Source organism: Lycorma delicatula, chromosome 9 (assembly GCF_047948215.1).
Source record: "Lycorma delicatula isolate Av1 chromosome 9, ASM4794821v1, whole genome shotgun sequence".
In the NCBI taxonomy this organism is placed as follows: domain Eukaryota; kingdom Metazoa; phylum Arthropoda; class Insecta; order Hemiptera; family Fulgoridae; genus Lycorma; species Lycorma delicatula.
This window is the reverse complement of record NC_134463.1, coordinates 18,918,835-18,945,521: the sequence shown is the minus strand read 5'-3', so window position 1 is coordinate 18,945,521 and position 26,687 is coordinate 18,918,835. Positions and strand designations below refer to the sequence as shown.

General features: G+C 29.3%; 1 protein-coding gene across 8 annotated transcripts in view; it reads left to right on the top strand.

The window, feature by feature from the left end:
• Usp7 (Ubiquitin-specific protease 7) overlaps nucleotides 1-26,687 on the top strand; it is a 111,622-nt gene that overhangs the window by 6,855 nt on the left and 78,080 nt on the right. Inside the window, exons 1-3 of one of the 8 annotated variants that reach the window (XM_075375782.1) lie at nucleotides 2,251-2,398; nucleotides 21,113-21,226; nucleotides 23,726-23,904. In XM_075375782.1, the coding sequence (XP_075231897.1) occupies nucleotides 21,121-21,226; nucleotides 23,726-23,904 (285 nt within the window). In that variant the 5' untranslated portion in view covers nucleotides 2,251-2,398; nucleotides 21,113-21,120. Of the gene's footprint in view, nucleotides 1-2,250; nucleotides 2,399-3,871; nucleotides 3,933-6,557; nucleotides 6,595-21,112; nucleotides 21,227-23,722; nucleotides 23,905-26,687 lie in introns of those variants that run through there. The other 7 variants (XM_075375781.1, XM_075375778.1, XM_075375777.1 and 4 more) reach the window with 7 other exon arrangements.

Sequence of the window (26,687 nt, the reverse complement as noted above, 5' to 3'; positions counted from 1 at the left end):
GTACTATATACTCATCATAAATATTTCCATTAGCAAGTACATCCAGTTGGATTCATGTCCGACTGGATGTACTTGCTAATGGAAGCAAGTCAAGTTTAAGCAAATATGTCAAATTTATGCGAACATGTCATTTGAAAATATATGAACTATATAAACATTGATACATTTGCTATGGCATTTCTGTACACTTAAGTGAAGCATATTACTGATCTTCAAAAGTTATTTCCCAGTAACATTCCATTGTGGGATTTCTGACTTATACAAGTGCTGTTCAAAAAGTAATGATAGTGACCTTGAGGGGAAATATGTTGCAAAGGGGTTGCTATACCATCGTGTAGCCCATTCTTTTTAGCCATCTATAATGACCAGTTTCAAGTCAGTCGGTGTAGTGAGAGGACATATGTGATGATTCGCGTAACGTGTGTTATGCTTACCATGTCCAGCATTGATAAAAAGTTAGAGCAATGTTGTGACATGAAATTTTTAATGAAACACTGGAAGAACAGAAAAGACACGTATGAATTATTAACTACGGTGTATGGTGAAGATGTTATGAACAAGGTGACCTACAATTTGTATAAAGCATTCGTGGAGGCTAGAGAGAGCATCGCTGACAAGCTGCACAGGGCGTCCTTCAGTGTCTTGCACCGAGATTGTACAGAATACGTCTGCTGCTGTTGACTGTGAAGTATGATGAATTACCATTAGGGAGATCACCGCATGTCTAGTTATTTCATTTGGCAGTGTGTTTACAATTTTGCATGATGATTTGGCCAGGTGACGCGTGTCTTGCAGATGGGTGCTATGTCTGCTCACATGAGCAAATGCAACATTGTGTGTCCATGTGTCAAGACCTGTTATCACGGTTTTATGAGGAAGCAAACAAAGAAATAAATGGAATCATAACCATTGATGAATCTTGGGATCCAGAACTGAAACAACAAAGTTCTCAGTGGTCCCCACCACCAAAAAAAGCCAAGATGAGTCACAGCACCGGTAAGGTTATGATAATTTTTGATTCCGAGGGTTTTATTTTGTACTAACATGCTGTCCCTTGGCCAGACGGTCACGGAAGATTATTAGAAATCGGTTTTGATCATGATTTTACGTCATTTTAAGAAAAAAAACGGCTGCACAATAACATTTAACGAAATTTTACTGCATCATGACAGTGTGCAGCCCCATGTTGCTCACACCGTAGTTGATTTCGTGAATGCTCGTGGCATTGCAACTGTACCCCACCCAGTGTGCAGTCCAGGTTTGGCCCCTTGTGACTTCGGGCTGTTCTCCGAAGTCAAGTTCCCACAGGGATGGAAATTGAAGACCAATCAAGAGGTCGTCAAAGCTGTGGAGGGGCAGTGCAAGGAGCTTGAGAAAGAAGGTCTGGCATTTGTGTTTAAAAAGTGGCAAGAATGGTGTGAAAAGTGTATTAGAACCAAGAGGGATTACTTTGATAAAGAGCATGTAGATTTGGAAGACTGAATAAATTTTTTTTTCTGTAGAGCATTTTTATCATTACTTTTTTTGAACAGCCCCTGTAATATATTATTTCTGAAGTATTACAAATTAAAATGTGGCCTAAAAAGTAATATGCATATTTCATTAAATTTGATGAACTCTAAGAAATTAATTTTGAATTATAAGAAAGGGTTTGTGTCTGTTTTTAGACTGACCCAGATTTAAGAAATTTATGTAAAGAATGAATGTTATCTTTTTATCCTTTTTTGTGTATTTTTGAAGCCTTTTTTACTTTATTATATTTAAAACTTTTATATTACGAAATTTGAAATTTCTCTATAATTAAAATAATGCTGAGTTTATGATAATTTATAGATAATTCTGTTGAAGATCGACTGACCATTCAATTTTTAATTTTTGTTTATGAATTTGGATTTGTTTAAATTAAACAAATTTGTTTAAATTTAGATTTAAGATTAAATGTTAACTTTTTTTTATACTTCTGGAAAACTGAAATGAAATTAAGAAAGGAGGAAAACACTCAAAGATCCTTACCATAAAAAAAAATAAAAAAAGCAGTTTGATTAATTATGAAAAAAATTAGTGACTAATTTTTTTTTTAATAGCAGTTATAATACATAATTATTTTATCGAATAACATTCTATGCATTATAACATTTTTATGCATTTTCTCCATGAAGTGTTATTTATGCTAACTGACGTTAAAATGTATTTTTACTTTATGGCAGTCAGCCAATGTTGTGGTGACTCTTCAGTTTGCAGATGGGAATGTTTAGAAATAAGTCTTGTCTTGTTTTCTTCTTTTTTTTTTTTGAGGTTACATTCGTTTTATATATATATATTTTTTTTTTTTTTAGAAAGTAGACTTACATTACAGATTGTACATAATGTTTGGTAATTTTAGTGTTCATTATTATTGGTATGTTTGCTGTTTATTAGTTTTATTTATGTTAGTTATTACTGAATTAAAAAGTCTTTTTAAGTGTTTTCCTATATTTTTTATTTAAGTATATATATATATATATATATATATATATAGAGAGAGAGAGAGAGAGAGTGTGTGTGTGTTAGTAAATGTTTTGTGATAAATTTGAATTAAATGGTTTGTGATCATTCCAAGTTTACTAAAAATTAGTTTTTGTTCTGTGGATACAAATTTAAAGGGACTCCATAACTCTTGTGTTAAGAATAAAAAGTAAGTACTTATAACAAAATAGTAAGCTTGAAGCTTTGGTATAAGTTAAAAAAAAATATTATTTTATACATTTAATAAATTATTTTCTATAAAATTTCAAATCTCAAGAAAACTAATTTATAACTATTCGTTTGTTTTTTGGAAAAAACTAGAAATTTCCCAAATATATTGATCAAAATTAACATTCTTTACTATAATTAAAGAAAAATCCCTCTCCACTGAAAATGACATTGTCCAGGAGTATATTATATATAATTTGTTTCTCATAACTTTCTAATTTGAAATTTAAAAAAAATGGTGATTTATTTTTAGTTCTTCATCCAGTTCAGACAAGGAATTGTTAGTAATTTGCATAACAGAGTACTTTGGAATACTGGTAGTTGTTTCTTTGAAATAATATGAAAAACAGTTGCTGAAAGTTTTTAAAATTAATTAAAAAAATACATTTGTAAGTAAATAAAAACAGAAAAAAATAACTTAATTCCAAGTAGTTATATATTTTCTGAAAATGTGCATGTCTTGGAATATTTTATTGTAAAAAAAAAAAAAATTGTTAGAAGCCACAGTTTTAAAATAAGATTGTTTAACATCAAACTACTCTGTTTTAGTGATTCAAGTTGTAGAATAAGACTTACTGTTCATTATTTGAAGATTAAGAAAATAGTAGGAATTGTATGTTACGCTAATGTGTCACCGCAAGTTAATGTGGTTAATTAAAAGAAGATTGTTCGTTTTTATTAGATGAACTTTAATCACCGCTTCAAAAGATATTCAAAATTCACACCTTAATCATTAATTTTACTTAATGGAAGAAAAAAAAATAGAAAATAGAAGTGAAAAAATTTCATTCTAAGATTTGTGTTGCTCTGAAATTGAAAATAGTGACCAAATCTTAAATTATTACTGCTGTTGAATAAAATGTGTAATAGTTATTTGCTAATCTTTTTATATATAAAAATATATATATGTAATGGACATTACAAAGAAAAACAAATAAAGTAAACAACTAGCACTAGATGATTTGTCTGCTATGTAATAAAAACTATATATTGTGAACAAAAAAAATTTGGCAGGTGTGATAAAACTGAATGCTTCAAATTTGAAATCATCAGGAACTGATTTGTATTGCAGAATTAAAAGTCAACTTTCTTTTTCAGAGAGTTAAAATAACATTTGACTGAATGATATTATCTTAGCCTCCTATTCAAATACATGGATTTTTTCATTCGTGGGAAAATTTCTATACCAAATTCCATATGTAAGGTTTGAGTTTATATGATTTTAAATAATGTGAGGTTTATGAGTTTGAGTGGTTGTGATATCTTCCAAGTTACTGCTTTCACACCTTGCAAATCTACAAATTTGAAAAGCTAGTCAAAATTCCTGTAGCAGATGGTATTACTGATTAAGGGAATATTATTATAATCTATATCAAATTATAGTTATGTTACTAGATTTTTTTTTTAGATAATCTTAATGTTTAAAGAAGTAGTAATTGAACAGTTTATTTATATCAATTGAATTGTTAAGAAATACCATTTAAATTCTTCTGATTTGGCGTTTTCATCTTTATATTTAGTTGTTTTTCTATTTACTGCAGATACCACTTTACATTCTTCAGATATGGTGTTTTCATCTTTATATTTAGTTGTTTTTCTATTTACTGCAGATTCAGTATGATGAAAGTATTTTAGAATTAATGAAAATTTTTATTTGGAAATCAAATTTATGATATTGATTACTTTATTATATTAGTTTTATTAATTCTACAACAGAATAAGAATTATTGCTTATCTGGTGGTGCAAAGTATGTATATAGATAGAATTTTTAGGCAGCAGCCTGTTTTGTTTATATTTTGCCTAAATTTTTTTTTGATCCTTTGGAAATAGCATATCCTTTTATCACATTTTATTTTACTTGAAAACAGTGTTTTAATCTTGTAGTATTAGTTTGTGTTTTGTAGTAACTATGGTTTATATATATTTATGAGGTCTGTAAATAAAGTAATGAGACTGTTCTTTGAGGTGTTATTTTAAAGTTTGGAACAGGAAAAAGTCGTTGGGACTCAAGTCTCTGATTGAGGAACTACAGGAATGTTTTTCTTTGCCAAAACTCATTAATTGAGTGCATTGTAGTGTTACAGCATACAGTTGTCTTTGATGGTTGGTCTCATACGGGCAACTCTTTTCCGCAGTCATTCAAGAATTTCTCAGTAAACATATTGATTTGCGGTCTGTCTTGCAGGCAAAAACTCCTTATGGACAATGCCATTGCTATCAAAGAAACAAATTAGCATGGTTTTGATTGCTCATTTTTGCTTTTTTGGGACGTGGTGAGTTTGAAGTGTGCCATTCGCTCGGGCGTTTTGTTTCTGGATCAGTTTTAATTCGCCCTAGAAGATCGCGGCACACTTCCACTCTGTTGTTTTTCTGTTCAACAGTGAGGTTTTTTGGGACCAATTTTTCACATCCAATTCATTTGTCAAAATTTGATTGCCTGTAGTATGGTTGAAATTCAGTTTTTCTGCAATCATTCTGCCAGTTGAACCCTATCAAGTTTGATTCCCTGAACATTGCCATCACTTTTTGACATAATGGTCTTCCAGAGCATGGATTGTCCACATCTGATTCCTGGCCATCTGAAAATGCTTTAAACTTCCTAAAAACTTGGGCTCATGACAGAGCATCATCTCCATATGCCCTTTTCAATTATGAAAAAGTTTCAGTAGCATTCCCACAGAGTTTAACACAACTTGATTGCACAACATTGCTCATAATTAGTATCACTCATTTTTGTAATGTACAACAAAAACTCTTTTCATGAAAAGTTTGTTTAGTCTCACGTGGCAACAGTAGACTAAAAATATTAATACCAAATGTAAATCAGCTGTACATATAATAAACAGAGTAAGTCAAAAGTATGGAAACCTCTCCACAACTTTAAAATCGTTCTAGTTAGAATACTGTATCTTTCAGGAGGATAAGGTATCTGTCAACTACAGGATGATTCACAAAATGTTCCAACATGTTTTGTTAAAAAATATTTATTTGAATCGCAATACAGAAATGTAGAATATAGCATGTTTACTATACCTGGAGATTATGTTCTGCTTATCAGGTGCTCAATATGACCACCACCACATCCAGCAACTTCTTCCAACATGAACTATCTTGTTAATAAATCGAAACATGTCCTCTGTTATCTCATTGCATGCCACAATGATCAACAGTTACAGTTGCATCACTGTACGAGGATGTTTAGTGAAAATCTTTTCCTTCAGAAATTCCCAAAGAAAATAATCACATGGATTCAAATCAATACTGTTTGGGGACCAGTTCTGTCCACATGTAAAACAGTTAGGAAAAAGGTTAGAAATGACATTTGCATTAAAAGTTTCATGCAGAAAGTCTAAAACAACATTAGCTGTGTACAGTCTGTCTCCATCCTGCACGAACCTTCCGTTTTCTAATTGAAACCCTTTTGAAAGAAGGTGAGGGACAAAATTATTATGCAGCATGTTTAGATAATGTTTCACTGTTCAAAAAAGAATGGTCCTATTACCCCAAGAATGGTCCTATTGCAGTCCATTCAGCGAATTCCATTCTTTGATGTTTGTTGTTAACTGTTAATTTAGGCAACACTGTTATTTTGTACAGGTACAAATGGAAATCAACTTTTAAAATTTGCTGCACATATCGCTTAGAAATCCCAAGTTGTGCTGCAGCTTTTCTTGTTGATTTGCCTGGGCTCCTTAGCAATGCTGCTCTACAGCTTCAACATTCTGTGAACGAACATTGGCAGGCTGTTCGTTTACTCTCAAGTAGTGAGCCATCACTGTTAAATTTTTCGTAAAGTCTATGTACTATTTTAAATGGAGAGTGACCACCGAATTTGAAGATGTGCACGAAACTGTTTTTGTGTAAGCACTATACGTTTTGTTTAATTAAAAAACAACACAGTCTTTACGTGCTGTTCAACAGTCCTTTGTCAGCCCTCTTGAAACGATTCTCAAATAGTGCACTCAGAAAGAAAAGAAACAAATATTCATGAACTGCTGTCACTTCTGCCCACAAAAAACATATTAATAATTAATTAACCTAAACTATTATTGCCAAAACAAATGTAGGATCTTTTCGTGCACCGTCCTGTACTTTATATTTTGACAGGAAATAGAAATTAATTCCTTTCTTGGGGGATGGCCAAGTAGTTGTAACTCAAATATTTTAAATTGTAACACTCTTTATGTGATACATTATTTTAAAGGTCTCTTTTTAAGACAAGAAAAATTTTATAAAGTAAATGTTGGTGCAATTTCTGTACCCAAATTGGTGGCAGGTTAAAGTTTGTATTTTGAAAATTAGTAAGTTCAAATAATAAATTTAAACAAAAAGAAACTCAATTGAATTAAATAAAAGTTTCTTTTAAAAGTTAAATTAAAATTTAAAACATTAAATTTTTATTTTTTAACAAAAAAAAATATTTTGTTCATATGTAATAAGCAAATAAACAAAAATATTGTCATCTATTATGCATTCTGATCAACTGATCATTAATGGTCTCTTACCATTGTTGCAAAAATGAAGCTTACTTCATTATTGTGTAATATTCTATTTAGAGTGTTTCTATATTGCACTGTTAAGAAGTTGAGTTTCATAAGCGAACTAGGACTAAATTTTGTTGTGATCAACCTGTCTGGTTGTATGTTGCGTTTATTTTGCCTTTTATTTCGAGACATTCATGTAGTTGGCTCATAATAAGTAGAACTAGGCGCTAGGATTGCGCTTCTGTGAGCTTTGTTAGCTAGTTTAGAGGGATACGATGTAGGACATTCAAGATGTCTGGATGTCTACAGTGAAGGCAATAAGCTGAGTTATTAAATCACCGATGAAAATGTTAACCGAGGCATTTACATTGGTGGCATTTCAACGAGGCCAGGCTTATTACTATGAGATGTAAAAAGTCAAAGGGCGATAGACGAATCCTGTTAAAGCCCAACAGGGCAAGAACGGGAGGTGGGGTTGGCGATCGGAACATCACTAGGCAGGTGTCGTCCCCTACGGGGTTGGGATGCACTGTTAAGCTTCTGAAAATTTATTGTAATCGGTTGGCTAATGGATTTTATCTACCTTTACCACATTTGTAAGCTACATTTATTGCTAGCTGCTAATATTGCTACCAACATGTCACATAGTGAAAAGTAGACTGTCATATTTAATGATGGAAATTTAAACACAATGAAATATGAATGACTTTGCTTCTCTATTATCATTCAAAACATTGTTGGCATCAACTTCCAAAACATTGAGTTTTAACAGGTTTGTACCCTGCCTCTTTTTAGTCTTCAGGTACGTGAAATTTTAAATGCGTTTTTTCCTAGAAGGTGGATTGGCCAAAAGGGACAAGCAGAATGGTCAGCGAAATCACCCGACTCGTTAATATTGTTTTACATTCTACAGGACCACTTAAAAAGTATTGTTTATCAAAATAAACCCCAAGATTTACAAAATAGAATTCGAGAATAAGCACAAAAAATCACTAGGAAATCATTGAATAATGCAGTATCATCCTTTTACAACTGATGGCATACTGTCAAACAACAGAAGGAGGACATTCTGAACATTTATTAAAATGAAACTTAAGTAAATAAGCAAACGTTATACTTAATAAATTTATATAACTTTTTTTTTAAAATAAATTTATTCAATAATATTTGTTAATCAAAATTTTTATAAATTTATTATTTGCAATAACACTTTCTTAAATTATTAATGTAATTTTTTTCAAAATCCAAACTTTAACCTGGCACCATTTTGGGTACAGAAATTGTACCAACATTTTATTTATACAATTTTTCATGTCTTAGAGACCTTTAAAATGATGTATCACACAAAGGGTGTTACCATTTAATAATATGCATTACTATTATTTATTTTTTCAGTAATAGATTATTAATGCCTTATCACATTTAAATGAATTATAGCTGATTGTTATGTATTTTAAAATCATTAAGGTGTCATTATTTGATATATGCGTAATCAGCAGAAATTGTTGCTGCTTGATTCTGTTTATAATTCTGAAATTTGTGATTAGTAGCAACTTGTCATGCATATATGAAAAAAAGATTTATATTGTATTTGGACTAACTTTTTTTTGTCTTAAGTCATTTGACTGGTTCAATAAAGCTCTCTAAGGTTTCCTACATAGTGCCACTTGTTTCATTTTGGTGTACCTCCTACATCCTACATCCCTAACAATTTGTTTTACATATTCCAAATGTTGCCTGCCTGCACAATTTTTCCCATCTACCTGTCTCCAATATCAAAGTGACTATTCCAGGATGCATTAATATGTGGCCTATAATTCTTGTCACTTCTTTTAACTATACTTTTTCAAATGCTTCTTTCTTCATCAGTTTCCTACAACACCTCTTTATTTGTTGCTTAATCCACCCATCTAATTTTTAATTCTTCTATAGCACCATATTTCAAAAGCTTCTAATCTTTTCTTCTCTGGTACTCCGATGGTTCAAGTTTCACTTCCATGTAAAGCTACGCTCCAAACGTACACTTCCAAAAATGTTTTCCTGATATTTAAATTAATTTTTGGTGGAAGAAAATTATATTTCTTACTGAAAGCTCGTTTTGCCTGTGCTATTTGGCATTTTATATCGCTCCTGCTTTGTCCGTCTTCAGTAAAATTCTACTTCCCAAATAACAAAATTCATCTACCTCCGTAATCTTTCTCTTCCAATTTTTATATTTAGTGGTTCATCTACATTATTTCTACTAAATTTCATTACTTTTGTTTTGTTCTTGTTTATTTTCATGTAGTAGCTTTTCTGTAGGACTTTATCCATGTTATTCATTCATTGTTTCTTCTAGATCTTTTTTACTCTTGGCTAGAATTACTATATTATCAGCAAATTGTAGCATCTTTATCTTTTCACCTTGCACTGTTACTCTGGATTTAAATTGTTCTTTTAACATCATTAACTGCCAGTTCTATGTAAAGATTAAAAAATAACGAGGATAGGAACCCTTTCCTTGTCAGACTTTTTTTTTTATTACAGCTTATTTCTTATGTTCTTCAATTATTACTGCTACAGTTTGGTTCCTGTAAATGTTAGTAATTGTTCTTCTATCTATCTCTATACTTGAACCCGAAAGTTTTTAAAATGCTGAACATTTTATTCCAATCTATGTTATAAAATTCCTTTTTTAAGTCCATGTATGTATCCTTTGTAAATACCATGTATGTTGTTTTTTTTTTCTTTAATTTTCTTTCTATTAAAATGAGCACTAAAATTATTTCCTTTGTCCCTATACTTTTTCTGAAACCACATTGGTCTTCTCTTAACTCTTCTTCCACTCTCCTCTCAATTCTTCTGTACAGAATTCTAGATTTTTGATGCAAGAGTAGTTAAGCTAACTATTATGTATTCTTCACATTTATCTTCTCCTGTTTTCTTTGGCATCATGACATTAACACTTCAAAGTCTGATGGAACTCCCTCTTTTTTTTAAATATTACACCCCAGTTTGTATAATCTATTGCTTCCTCACGTGAACTGTGCAGTAATTCTGTAGGTATCCCGTCCATCCCAGGCTTTCTGCCATTCAGATCTTTTAACATTATTAAATTCAGATCTCAGTATTGTATCTCCCTTTTCATCCTCTTCAACTTCCTCTATAACATTAGTTTCTAATTTATTTCCTCCATATAAATTCCTTCCAATAATTTCCACCCATCTATTGACCTTTTCTTTTGTATTATAAATTGGTATACCATTTTTATTTAACATATTATTAGATTTTAATTTATGTACTACAAAATTATCCTTTACTTTTCTGTATGCTCTGTCTATTTTACCAATCTCTCTTTCCACCTCTGAACACTTTTCTTTAATCCACTCTATAGTATTTCTTAATTTTCGATGGTTCCTTTTACCTTCTTCATCACTAGCATTTTTATACTTTCTATGTTCATCCATCAGCTGCAATATATCCTCTTTTTACTCAGACCTCTTGCAATGTTCTCCTCAAAGATTTTTTTATCTCCTCTTACTCAAACTTCTCTAAATTCCACCGATTAATCTGGCACCTTTTTAAATCTCAATCTACATTTCATTATCACTAAATTATGGTTGCTATCAATGTCTGCTCCTGGATTTGCTTTGCAGTCTACAAGTTGGTTTCTAAATCTTTGCTTAACCATAATATAATCTATCTGATACCTTGCAGTATTGCCAGGCTTTATCCATGTATATATTCTTCTATTATGACTTTTAAATGGTGTTGACAATTAATAAATTATACTTTATGCAAAACAAGTCGGTCCCTTATTTCGTTCCTTTTGTCCAGCTCATATTCACCCACATTATTTCCTTCCTTGCCTTTTCCAATACTTGAACCTTCCAATCTCTTACTATTAAATTTTCATCCCCTTTTATGTGTTCAATTGCTTTGTCAATTTCTTTGTATACACACTACCTCATCATCATGGGCACTTGTAAGCATATAGACATTAACAGTTGTCGGCTTAGGTTTTGATTTTATCCTTATTACAATGATTCTATCACTAAGCTTTTTGAAATACTCTACTCACTTCCCTATGTATCTTATTCATTATGAAACCTACTCCTGCCTGCCCTTTATTTGACTCTGAGTTAATTATTCTTAAAATCACCTGACCAAAAGTAAATTTCTCTTCTCACCAAACATCGCTACATCCCTCTTTACAATTTCTAACCTATCAACCTTTTTTGCACTTCTAACATTCCATCCTCTGACTCGTAGAATGTTATTTTTTAATTTTCAGGTGACCTCTTCATTAGTATTCCCCACTCAGGGATCCAAAATGAGGACTAGTACTTACTCAGGAACATTTTATCAAGGAAGATGCCTCCATTTTTGTTATATGAAAATTTAGAGCTACATTTTCTTGAAAAAAAAAAAAACAGTTGTAGTCCTCCTGATCACATCTTCCTTAAGGGGAGTTGTATACAAAAAAAAATTTTTTGCACAATCTTGTTATTCATATTTTTCTGATTAATTTGATATAATATTTATTATTGTACGATAATTATGAATATATTTAATAAAATACAGAAAATTATTTGACATGTTGCATATTTCAATATTTAAAAGTTTTGAAAATAAATGTGCTTTTCACAATTTGTATTTGACATAATTTTGAAGTGTTGGGTTGGCAGTATGATGTACAGCTTGATCTTGTTGTAGAGAAAATGTTTTGTTCTATCTTTATTATGTGTTTTGATAATTTAGCGAGTTGTTTGCTGTTTTCGTGTGTGTACGTGCCTTACCGTTTCATTAATAATTACAAACATTTTTACCTGGGTCACAAAAGGTTTTTATAAAGTGTAAAATACACCATAATTTCTGTACAAAAAATGATCAAAACGTAATCTTGACTAGTGAAGGGATATATATATGTGTATATATATATATATATCAACTCCTCCTCTTCAGTCTGATGTAAATAAAAGTTTTAGTAGAAGCTCTTCAGATAAAACAATTTCAGAATCTGCACAAGTGTAATGAATTAATGAATGTATATGATGAAAACATAATTATTTCATTATCATTACTTCAAAATATATTGTCAGAGGTAAGGCCATGATAGGGTTGTGGTGGTAATTTGAAAGTAAATTTATCTAAAAGAATTGGTCTTGTGTCATTGATAAGTGTTTCTTGTGATGCTGATACAAGCTTTTTCTTCTCATCCTCTAATAAAACCAATTGTGATGATAAAGAACAAACATACTTTATATGATGTAAATGTGTGGCTTGTTTATAGGCTTCGTGCGTTAAGCAGGGGATATACTTCTGCTCTTATATTGAGTGGGATTTTAATTCTTCCTAAACCCCCTCAATTCATTAGATATATTAAAATTATTAAACAGGCTGTTCAGTCTATTTGTGAAACTGTAATGCTGGAAGCTGTAGATGTTCAAGTGAATGAAGGAAGTACAGATTTAAGTTTAGTGCTTGACGGTACATGACAGGAATGTGGTTTCATGTCACTCACTGGTATCATTACAGCAACAAGCATGGACACAGGTAAAGTGATTGATGTGACCATCATGACCAGAAGGTGCAAATATAGACTGACCAATGAACACACAATTTCTTGTCAGGTGTACTACAGCGGTGTGAGTGGGGGGATAAAGACCAATAGAGCAAAGAAGATTTATGAGTGGTTACTTACCTGAAATGTGCAGTACGTGAACTATCTAGGATATGGAAATTCAAAAGCCTTTTCATGTGTTGAGGAAATGAAGCTGTATGGGATGATTGCAAAATAAAGAAGTTGGAATGCATCGACCATGAGTAAAAAAGAATGGGAAAGCGTCTTTGAAATCTGAAATTAAGGTGCAGAGGGATGAAATTAAGTAATGTCAGTTCTCTGAGTGGACATAATAGATTGACATACACAGCTATAATTAATATTCAAAATTATTATGGGTTGGCCATTAGGAGAAATACTAAAAGTTAGTATTCAGTGTATAAAGCATTGTGGGCTGAGTTTTTCCATTTGAGTTAAAATTGATGAAAAACCTCAACATGGACTATGTCCTCCTGGTGCGATAGCTGGTGTAAGTTTCAAAAGGGTCAAGGCAGAAAGGTAACCACACAATCACTCAAAGCACTTTCATTTTTACTTGCTGTTGTCATGAGTGAAGTAAAAGGAATATTTAGGGACCTCTCAGCTTCTTTCTTTTGGTAAGGTGCATAAAAAGTAACACAGAACCCTATTGAATCGCTCAGCAGCATAATTTGGGCATGGCTGCCAAAAAGTCTTCATTGGGTTTCAAACACTTCAGCTTGGTGTATATGAAACCATAAGCTCTTTTATTAATAAAGGGAATATCATCAAATGCTTAGTTTTGAAAAGACTAGGAATCACTCCGGGTGTCAATTGTGCCCAGGTGATGAAATCACTTGATGTAGGAAGGATTGAATGAACTGATCATGAACTGAATGAACTAACAGAAAAGGTTTCAAAAGATAAAAGCAAGGCTAAGAAAGTGTTAGAAAATGTCTTAGAAGAAGAGGATCAAGCTGTAGGCCCATCGTATGCTTCAGGAATGTATTGAAAGGTAAAAAATTATGTATTAAAAAAAACTTAAGGCTTTGTTTTCCGAAAACTTCATTTTTCTGGCTTTATGATGTACCTTTTTCTCAACTTCTAAGAAATATACAGGAATGATTTCTTTTTTTTGGGGGTATTCTCGTTTACATATATTAATTAATGTTTGAGGGAATTAGGAGTAATCGTTCCAAAAACTGTATATAAGCTGTATAAATTTCAAATCAATCAAATAACTGGATTCTGAGAAAAAGGAACATAAAATCTTCTAATTTAATTACAGAGCTTGGGGAATATGACTCCCTCTAACAACTACTAAAAGAGCTGCTGCCTTCTTTCAGGAATCATTCCTTAGTCTGGCTCTCAACAAATACTTCTGCAATATGGTTGCACCTTCAGTTGCAACTGCTACTGAAGCTACTCTGTAGTGCTGAGCATTCAAGTCCCCCTCACAATCGGCAAGGTCTCATGATTCATAGTAGGAGTAACTTGTTTAATAATTATATTTTGAATAATGTTGAATAATACGTGTGAAATAAAAGGTTTTATTTTGCTTGAATTATGAATATATTTGGTACGTTATTAATATATCTTGCATCGATAGATATATACAAGTTGTGATTGTCCAGGTTGTCACAACCAAAACAGATAAAAACAAATTCATTTTATCATGTTATTTTAAAAATCTTTAACCCCTTCCCAAAAAGAAAACAAGAAAAAACAATATAATTTGTAAAATAAGAATATTTATTTGTGAAGCAAATAAAATGCAGAAAAATAGTAATTTAGTTAAATAAAAAAATTAAAGAATTAAAAAGAAGTTTTTGAACACTATGAAAATCAAGTATTTCAAAGAGTTTTTTTTGTATTAAAATAAATTTTTATTTCCTGAATTATTTATAAATTGATTAAAGTATAGTGATGTTCTTCGTTCATTTTGTTCAGACATTAGTGTTTTGTAAATTTTAGTGAGTTTACTAATAATGCTGAGTAACATGTGATTATTAGTTTCTGTATAATGTTTAATTTTTGCATGTAAAACTGAAATGAAAAATTTAATAAGGGAACTTCAGTGAAATTAGATATTAATGCCTTTTTTGATCTAACTATGATTGCTTTCTTTTTAGTTTTTTTTTTTTATTTCAATATTTTATTTTATAAACAAAATAATTTATTAGCTGTATTGTAAAACAAAAACTTACATTTAACATTTGTGCTCTAATGAATAAAGTTTTTCATTATTATTTGTTGTTTGTTGATCACTAAAATATACCCTTATCTGTAGAATTTCAATTAGGTGATTGTATCTGTTAAAGTTGGAGTTACATAAAAGATTGCTCAAAAGGAATAGGAAAAATTATATTGTACATCATGCGCAGTACCCTCAAATATTAATGGTGTGAACACTAGCACCGAGGGGGGATTACGCTGTGAATGGGCAGTAGATTGGTAGTTGACAGTTGATAGTTTAACTTACACGAGATAATCTGGTTATGAAAGTAATATGGTAGGTGAGTAGGAATGACCTTTATTAGGTCTTGAAAAATTTGCATTGTAGTGATAAAAAGATACAGAACCATACTTAGGTTTATGTTACTGATGATTTTGAAAAGGAACCATAATTAAAAGATGTATAAATTGGAAAATTGTACAATAATTACTTTATTGTTATGGATGAGGTTATTTTGCTTATTTCCATATTTGTATAAAAAAAATTTTATGTATTTTGTACTGTGTTTATATGATGAGAAACGCTATTTGTGAATAACGAGGAACTGCTAATTTGTTTCATAAAGAAGACTTGATTGCAGTTCATTCTACATAGTGGAAATAACTGTATTGATGTTTATTACTGTGTTATACTTTTGCAACGTGTGTGCTGGTGTTAAATTATTGTGTTTGTCTATTTCACATATTAGTATTGATTATAAATCATTTTTGTAAATGATTTATTTCATTTCTGCCTTCAGTAAAATTGATTAGTTACAGTTTATAAAGATATCATCGATGAAAATATTGAGTTCAAAGAAATTCATGTGTATGTATAATTTTTTTTCCAAGTATTATATAGATTTATATTCCACGGACATAAATCATTAAGTTAATTTAAATATACTTTTTTTAAAAATAATGACAAAATCATTGATGTAGAAGGTCAAGAAGTTGCTTATAAAAATTTTGATAGGTGATCCTATTATTTTCCAGCAAATCTGTTGATTAATATGGTTAATAATTTAAATTAGTAGGGCATAAATGTGTAAACAGGGCAATTATGTGAAAATATTTCTTAATAAGAAGGAAATAACTGCAACAAATTCATTCTTAACCTGCCATGAAAGCAAAGAACATTATTTATAACATTGTGAAGAACTGTTATTTTTAATATTATGTGTAATAATTTTAATTATTTAGCTGATATGAAATTGAGGATAGTAAAAAACTGCTATAAATGTTTAGTTACACTATCATGACACTATTTTGATGATTTTTCAAAAAACTATATTTAGCTTAATTTTGAATAATATACATTAGGCAGTTGAAACTTTTTTTTTAACTTTAAATATATTCTTTCATATATTTTTTATGTGTATAAAATTCATCATGGAAGTATTAACTAATTTATTCCAGTTAATTACTTTTTTCTGTACCAATAAATTTATTTTTTTTTTTTAAGGTTTGAAGGAAGTATATTCCTTGAATATTACTTTCAGTTGCATGATGGAAGTGGGGAATGAAAGTTAATTTTCTTTATGTTTTGATGAGGTATGAAGACTGAAAATACCATTCATTTAAATGTGGTTTCCGTTTCCTTTGTGGCTTGAAAATTTTAAAAATTACTAGATTCATTTCATTGAAATTTAGATTTGCTGTAGTAGTATATCTTAAGTTGTGCATGTGAAAATTTGATGAAGATTGGTTGAGTTCTTGAGAAGTATAGGTCGAAAAAATTGAGCGGGGAAAGTTGGAAAATAATACAGCTTCACATTATACATTTTCAAAAAATGAAGTCTGTAAGATTTTTCTTTATAATCAAATTGGCTATATTATGAATATTTTTATTTTTTCAACTGAAAGTGTTTCTTCATTTATAATGTAATATTTGTTTTCTGTTGTAATCAAGCTGCTTTTTTTGAGTTGTCACTTATTTGATTGGTTAGATTGCAATTCTTTATTGCTTTCTAATGTTTATTAACTTGAGCATAGTAATGCGTCTTGCATCCTCAGCTAACTTTTATAAACTCCAATACTTGGCTTCTACAGCTTTTATCTTCTTAACATAATCTTTCACATCCCTTAACAAAACTATATCATCTGGATATCTTTATAACTTAGAAACGTAGTTGATTTCTTTATAAGATTCTACCACAGATTTTTGTGCTCTTCTAATCATCTTAAGATCCCTTTATTTAATAAGTTATTAACCTTGCTAATACCAACTCCTATAATGCCATATTTTTCTATACCTTTCGTTTCTATTTGTGTTTTGGTACCATAAAGAGCTACATTCCAAACAAATTCTTTTAAGAACATCTTATTAATCCTTATATATTCCTAGATATCTTAGGTATTTTTACATATCCTGCCTGCATAAATGCTCTCCTTTTTTATCTCCACCTTGCTTTTTCCAGGTATAATTTAAGTTACCAAATATCAAAATTCTTCTGGTGTATAATCACTTATCCTAATTTTTTAATTCCTCTTATCCTCCATTACTTTTGTTTTATTCTTATTTATTTTCAAATTGATTTTTTTCTCTTAGCAATAAATCCCTGTTCAGAATTTCTTTTGTACCAAGAAATTGTTGTCAGTGAATCTTAGAATCTTTTTCTCTCACCTTAAATAATTATTCCACTCTGAAATGTTTCTTTCAATTCGTGAGTTGCTTCTATAAGTTAACAAAGTAATAGAGGACATGCAATATTGGCATACGCGTGCGTGCGTGTTTTACTTTTATTGCTATAGAACTCACAGAAATATTGCTATAGAAATAACAGTTTACATTGCATTTACTTTTATATACTATACATAAAAGATCTTGTTAATATGTGTTTGTGTTACTGAAGAGCTTGATCTCATTTGCTGGCTCTCTAGTCATTAACTTAAATCTTGGGTTTGATTTTTCATTGAAGAATCAGATTTTTTGTCAGAGATCGTGAGGGGGGGGGGAGAACAGTGAGTGAGTGAGAGAACAAACCCTTTTAACCCAAGAGTATATTTTAAGGTAAATTCTATTATTTTAATATTTGGTTAATAATGGGGTTATTAATACTTGATTGATGTAAAGGAATGCTTAGATTTGCTCCTATTAAACTAGTTTTGTTTTCCATTTAAATGCTTTCTTCTTTTAATATTTCATAACATGTATTTTGTTGTTGTTGATCTGTGATTGATATTAAATTATCTCTTTTGTGTTTATATAAATCACACTGCTGTGTTAATAATCTTTTGAGCATGAACAAATTGTTCATTTCCAAAAGATTTTTAATTAATTAAGAGATATTGTGTTGTAACAGAAAGCTGTACATTAATTAGTTGCTTTACTCTGTCTGTCTCAAGTCATAAGATTACAATGTTTGTAAATCACCAAAGGCATTCAGAATTGCTTTCTTTGAGAATAATGAAGTTTACCTAACAGCCATCTCATGGAATGAACCTAGCGTGGGACTTTTATTCTCTTGAATGTTGTATCTATTAAGTCACTTATGATTTCACCACTTATTATGGTTATAGTTGCAAAATTCACATATTGTGAGGGATGAGTGTAAAATGGCAATGAGGACAAAAGTTTATATTAGAATATCATTGAATCAGATAAAGATTTAACCAAAGAGGTAGAAGAAAATAAATTGCTTGAGTCTCATAGTGAAAATAGTATTGTTGTGAAAAATAGAAAAATAATGCAGCTTTAATTATTTTGTCAACCCTCATTTAGTTGAAGATAACATAGGATTATTTTTTCTGATATTAAAAATGGATAATATTTGAGGACAAGATTTTTATCAAATTAAGAAATCTTATTAATTGTATTTAATGTGAAGGAATATGTTTATATAAACTTTGATTAAGTGTAAGATTAAGGAAAGGGAATTGAAACTATTTTGCTGACTTCTAGAAACTGACTGGTTGTTTTCATCAGTAAAAAAAATAATTTTTTTTTTGCAAAGATCCAGGTTGCCTGATATAGGTTATAGGTTATGAGTAAGTAATAACATAATTAAGACAGGGCCATGTGCAGGCCCAGAACAACTGCGGGTAGGTATACTGGCTGTTTCTTATCTGTTATTATTTAATGCTTAATCAGAATAAAGAATAGTTTTTTGATTTAGTGTAATTTTACACCAACAGTAGAATGAAGTGCTATTTTTATTATTTTATAGTTGATGGTGACAGTTTCTGAATGTAGATGGAGTTATTGCTTCTGATTGGTCAATAATAATTAGTCTGTTAAGGTAGTAGCATGATGAGTTAGGTATATTATAATTTTATTTTTTGAATTAGGTTGTAGCTTTTAAACTGAAAATGATTTCTAATTGGATCTTATGATCCAGTTGTCGGTCGTGTGATATTTTATTTCTTTATAGTTTTAAGATGAAAATTTTTTTCTGTTTTCATATTTATTTAATTAGGCAGATCTTACATTTGTAATGAATAGGTAATAAACTGAAAGTAGTAAACATGAATGATCAATATAGTAAATATGATTTCCAATATATACAGTAACAGTGCATAGTTGAAGAAATGTTTAAGCATAGTCGATGAAACTTGTTTGGACCGAAACAGCTTAGGCGATTGGAAAAAATATCACTATTTTTCACATGTAGATACATGGGAAAGGCATGTTGTACATACATGATTGTTATGAAGGTTTTACTCAAATTACATAAAATTAAAAATTATTTTATAAAAGTACATTTCAATGACTGTAAGAGACCATATGTTGTTACGAATAACAAATACTTATATGCTGAAAAAAAATGGAAACAAGTGTAGAATGGGAGTAAAACATGAAAAAAGTATTTATTTACGGTATGAGTAGGAATATAATTATTGTGAGTGAAGCTGTTGTCAACTGTTTTACCAGGCGGAAGAAAGGACAGTACTTTTCAAGTTGACAAAGTTGTTAGTAATTGATGTCTGATGTAAGGAGTATCAGCAGCATGACAGATAATAACTATGGAAACAGTCATCGATCATATTATAAGTACTGGGGTACCGTAAGAGATTTGTGTGTGTTTGTAAGAACTATAGCTGAGGTGCTACTTATCGTGTGATTTGGGAGAAGCTTCCAGTTAGTGTCTAAACGAAACTATCAACTCCCAATGACATGTTAATGATTCACATAATTAGGAAACTATGCGTTTAGTTAGCTTTGTTTTATGCTCAGCATAAATTGTATTTAATATTCATTCAAGAAATTTGTGAGTAATGCACTAGGTGGTTTAGAAGATATGTTTTATGGTAAAATCCTGATGGTAACTTGTTATTTATGCAATGGTAAATATTTTTCTACCAACATTATTAAAATATGGTCTGGCTTGGTCTCCCGACTATCTATTTTACCTTCTGCTTGGGGAGCGAATTAACTGTCTCTGGTAACCCCTGCACTTAATAAAAAGTGTAATTAGTAAAGAAAGAAAAAATTTTTTTTTTTGTAAAAAGGGATTTATAAAATTAAAAACATTGAACTTAATGTAGCTCATATATGAAATATTAAAAAAAATTCTTTTTCCTTTCCATAAATCATTAGTGGTTATAAGTTGATTTTAATTTTTACTATTTTTAAATTATTGATCTACTTTTTGTAATGGGCTGAAATTTTAATAAAAAAATTATTCAAAGTTACATTACACCTACTGTTGTCTAAAAACACGAGTCAAGTGTCTCTTCTGTCTGAGGATTTATTTATTTGCGAATTATATGCTCAACATCGTGCAATAGTTTTGCTATCATTCAGAATAGAAAAAACATTAGTGTTTGTATACGACTAGTAGTTGAAGTAACAAGTTTAATAACTAACAGTAGACAGTGAATTATATTTAAACCTTTTTTTATAATTTTTGATTATACATTAATTCTGTTAACCAAATTTTATCAAACTTTGACTTAATATGTATTTCTATAGTGTCAGTTAGTTTATCTGAAACTAATTGGAAGAAACGTGGAAGATAACGTAAATTTTGTTATAAAATTATTGGATACCGTTGAAAATTAACAGCAATATTTCTTAATTATTATTTAATTATGAGCATTATAATTATATTAATTAATAATATTAAGTAGTATTTATGTGAAACTTTTTAGAGTTACTAATTGCTTTTGTATTTTCAGTGGAGGCTATGGAAACAACAAATGATGGTGGTGGAGATGGAACTGTTGATGGTAGAACTGTAAATGGTGAAGTTCAAGAACAAGCTATATCACAAGATACAGAAATGGCAGAAGGTATTTTCATCCATCGAATATTTAAATATATATAAATAATTTATTTTACATTGCTGAATGTAATTAATCATAGTAAAACTAGAAAAAAAATTAAAAAAGAGAAAACAAACTGTATTAAAATTGGATTTTTGCTGTTAATATTTTTTCTAGGTGTTTGATTAAACTACTTCAATAGGTAGTTAATAATATTCTCTGTATTAAATTAGATAGTTTTACTATTAATTTATTTGTTACTATTAGTTATTATCTGTTTTACTTACTTACTGTACATTAGTGTGTGAAGTAAAACTTGAAAAACTACTCTTTCAGAGAAACTTGATCATGCTGTAAGTTTAACATATATATATATATATATATATATATATATATTCAGTATTAAAGATTCACTTTTAATTTATAACTATGTTATTACTTTTTAGTCTTGGGTATTTATTTTTCGTTATGTATATATTTTTTTATGCTAACTGCACAATGGCTACAGGTTGGTAAATTTTATTGTCAATACTGTTTTATTATATATTGTGCTAAAGTAATTATAAAATACAGATTATAACTCCTGTTTGTTGATTCTAGACAAATGGTTTTAACGTCTGCAACAAGTATTATTTACATTTCAGCATGTTAACTTCATAATTAACAATAATTAAGTATGCGTACATGTTTTTTCAGTTTGAAATAAGTAGTTGAAGAAATTGTTAATTGAATTGATAATTAATTTCCCCAAGAATTAACTATTAAATTAATGATTCTTGTTGATTTTTCAAATTTTAACAGTTGTAGATGTTTTTGTTTGTGGCATCTCATCATCTATAGTTTATATTACGTTCAAGAATAGGTAGTAAACATATTTTAGTCAGAAAGATCAAAGTGGGGCAGATTATGTGTTAGTGAAGAAATGAGGCTGTGATTATGTTTTTTTTACATACATTTTGTTAGTGGTATTTACTGCCCTGTGGTTATATGTAGCTAAATTGTGATGTTTGTGCGATCTAAAAGAATTAACTTTACTATAATTGAATCTAGTTTTGTATGTTGATGTTTTTCTTTTTCATTCTATCAATGAATTTCCAGCCTGCTATTACCTGAAATATATAACAATACCCATAGGCTATTATTATTTAAAGCACAAGATTCTGATCTGTGCTTATCATTATTTAAATGATAGTAATTTATTTTGTTTTAAAATTCTGCTGTCAAAGTTTTTACGTTTGATGATCATTTATTTGTAATTTAAAAATGCGTTTCAATATATCATCAATACAAAATGAAAATTCTCTAATTTCCACTTATTTGTGTAGCAACTAACATATTAAACAAGGAGAATCTTAAAATTAGCAAAAAAACTCAACTACAGATAGCTCATGTTGCAATTAATTTTGTCAGTATATTCTGTAGTAGGAGAAAATGAACTTATTTAATTGTGAAAGAAGAGGAAGAAAGAAGCCATATATCAATTTCTCATAACAGAGCTATCTGGAATGGAAGTGGTTATTAGGTTTTAAAATATATATATATATATTTTTTTTTTATTATGAATGCATAATGCTGTTATAGACCATTGCAATAATAAATCTTTAAAGTATTCTGTAAAGTTTATTCAGATTGCAGTTTGGGAAATCATATTTACCATTTACAGTTTTAAAAAAAATTGTTTTACCTGTTATCATTTATGCAGTTTTAGACAAATCGCTTAATCCAGATTAGTTCATTCTTTTTCCTGTTATAAAGTGTTCAAAATTGAGATAAGTAGTGAGATAGTTGGAATAATATTCAAAGTTTTAATTTTTTTCCTTTTGTTATATCAAAATATATTTATTTTATAAAACGTCAGAAATCTACTCTTTCGTGCGTGCGTGCAAACACACACATGTGTGTGTGTGTGGAAATATAGATTGATTAATAAATAAAGTTTTCATTTAGAAATTAACTATTTATTTAATTTATGGCGATAAATTACACATCAACTAATAATTCTGATAATTTTAGTAGAATATGATCAAAGCAATTAAGTTGTCCGTAAGAGCACTTGTTTTATGTTAATTTAAAACTGTTGTGAGATATAATTGTATTAACTTATAATAGTGGTTTATATTCAGCTATATTTTTAAAGGCATTAAATACATTACTCTTTATTTATTTATCTTTGTTCAATTTACAAGTGATGACTTTTGATTTTGGAAAGTTAGCACTAAAAATCAAAGTAATGTAAACATAGATGATTAAATGTGATGTATCACATTTAAGCACATAAAGAGTGTTTTTCTATTGAAATTACAAAATTTGTATTTAGATATAGATTTTCTATTATTTGTTGCTGCAATTTTTGTTGAAAAATGTTGCAACTGTGCAGGAAGGTGGAAATAGTCAGAATGAATCTTGTTTAGAGTGGATACTACCTTACTTGAAATCAATTTTAAAGGTTAATATATTTATGAATCTTAATTAATTTTTTTGTTTTTTAATAATGGCTAATTAAACTTTTATTTTCTTTTTAAGTAGATGAAGCAAGATCAGATGCTACATTTCAATATACTGTACATAATTTTAGTAAACTGAAAGAGTCTCAACTTTCACCACCATGTTTTGTAAGAAATCTACCCTGGAAAATTATGGTTATGCCAAGACTTTCCCAGACACAGGAGAGACAGCAACAAAGGAGCCTTGGTTTTTTCCTACAGGTAATTTGGTGTAAGCATGTTGTTTTACTGTAAATCTTAAAAATTTGGTGGTGTCAAGCAGTTTATTTTTAATTAATTTAGTTATAATCCTAGATTTGAATTCGGCATCTGTTTACTTGTGAGAACGATTTTACTGAAAAGAAAGGAGATAACCTCTTACATTTAATGTGACTAGTGTATTCTGTTCTGTCATGACAAAAAATTTTTAATGGTGAAGGCAGTTTTAACAAGTGGCTAGAAGGAGGTAGACTAATTTATTGTTTTAATGATAAAACAGGTTCATACTCTATTACAATTTCTTTCTTTTTTTTACTTATTTATAATTTTTTATTTTTTAATAAGGTGATTTTGTAGCATGCAAGAAATGACAAGACTAATGGGATTTCATAATTCTAATGACCACTTTATAGAAAAATCATCTTTCTTTTCTTTTGTTCCTTCTGTTCTTTTTTCTATCTTTGTTATAAAGAAGTTGTGCAACATCTTTTATAGATTTATACACATAGTCTTTCCCTTTAAGTATGTGCTCTGGAGTTCTAAATGACAAATGATGTCATGATTTAATAATATCTGTAATGTCTTTTTATTTCCCTGTAATTATACAGTAACGAAACGTGAATGTATATATGTTGAATGAATGATCAGCTTTTGTGTCTCATCTGTATTAAAAGTGTTTTAAATGGTAAAGACAGCATCAAGAGCATAATTTTCAATATTGGCTTTGTTATTTATTGATTCTAGTATTTTGATATTTAACCCTTATGTGGTCCAAGTTTAATAGAAGGCTGAACTCTTCTAGGTAGTTCAGATGAAGCAGTAGTTTTCATTGATTTAAATTTTCATTAGCCTTGTGCAGCTTCATCAATTTTTATTTTAAAAATGTGAAAAAAAGTTAGGCATACAAGGATCTATACTAATGTATCAAAAACTCAGAATGATATGTTGATTTTTCATGGAAAATATGGGTCTTTTGGAATAAAAAATTAATTACAAGAAAATTTTGGTAAACTTTTTTTGAGTAAAATATTTTTTACATTATAAAAGTTTAGTAAATAAAAAAAATATTTAATAGATTTAATTTAAATTAAAATCTATTTTTTGAGTTATGTGATAAAAAAATGTTTTTGCTTTTATCACTGAAATTCCATAATAATTAATAGTGTTTGGTGTTGACTTCATTCTTCAGAAGGTAGATTAGTTTAATATTTTATTGCTTTTTTGTTGGATAAAAAATAAATGATTGTATATCTACTTTAATAAATTAATTTATTAAGTTAAATTATATGAGCAGTTACTTTGCATGCTTATATTAAATTATGTAAGGTCTCTGCAAGCACGCACCATTGATTTTTTTAAAATTGTAGTTTTCTTAAAATGATTATGTATGTGCTCTATTGAAATTAAAATTCACATTGTTAATTATTCTATTATATTAAGTTATACTTAAATTATTCTTCCGTCATTGGTGGTACAGTAGGATATTTTTGATAGAATGTTTTGTACGGTTTGTAGTTTACTTAACTACATTATTTCATTAATAGTTGTACTTTTTATTCAATAAAATTGATAATAAATTCTTAGAAGTTCTTAATCTCTTTGTTGTTTACAGTATTAAAATTTCTTTCTAATTTTTTTTTTTATGTTGGGTGATCAGGTTTTAATATACTATTTGTTTGGGTAGATCTCGGTGTTGTTTTCTTGGAAAAATATATAACGATCAACAGCCTCTACTAAGCGTTGCAACATGTTTTTTTATGCGAGTTTATGATTTCAATTTATCAAAAAAACATTCAGTATATGTTTTCAAAAAGAATGCCTAGGATTTAATGAAGAGGGCTAATGATAGATTTTGTGAACAGTTATTTTAACCATTTTACGAAAATTACTTGCTAACCAATAGTTTAAGTGCAGTGATGACTAGATCCAGTTCAGATACTTTTAAGAAATTCTGTTAGGGAAAAGAGAAAAAACTGTTACTTCTAATGTGTACAAGAAGATTTCTTGGCAGTTGCATAGTGTTAGTATCAGACCAGAATGATGTGGAAATTCTAATGTTGCAGGAATATTGTATATGTATATAGGTGATAGATAATGTATTAATATAAGAAAAAAGTAATAAGTATTGTAACAAGACTGGTGTAACGAACGTGAGCAATTTGGAGTGAAAGTACTTTATACTAGTCTTATCTGTGATATTGTTGTTAATACAAGACTAGTGGTTAAAAATGTTAAGACCCAGCGGTCATGCTAACGTCTTTTGTCAGTGGGGCTGAATTATATTTAACAGTGTTGAATATAATTCAGGATTTCCTGAACAATTACTGACGATTACTTTAAATTGTGTTTTGCATGAAATCACTGTTTATTATTATTATTATTATTGACATTTATTATTATTATTTTGATTGTGAGTTGTTTTTATTTTTGTTTATTGTGGTTGTTTATTATTCTATTGTCATTGTTGTTATTGATTTGTTTTATTTTATGTTTTTAAATTAATAAATTGTAACTACATGAACATTTTCAGTTGTCAGTCTCTCAATATCCTGATCTAGTCGTAAACATGCTACAATATTTAAAGAATTGACAAATTCTGCAGGTATATTGACTAGACTGTAAACTAATGTAGTGAACTGAATTTTGAAGTTTTTATGTCACAGAACATTTAATATTAACAATTTATTCATTTGAGTAAAATATTATTTTATTTTTAAATATAAAAAAATAGATTTAAAAATATTAATATAAAATTATTAATATTACTTTATAATTATATGTTATAT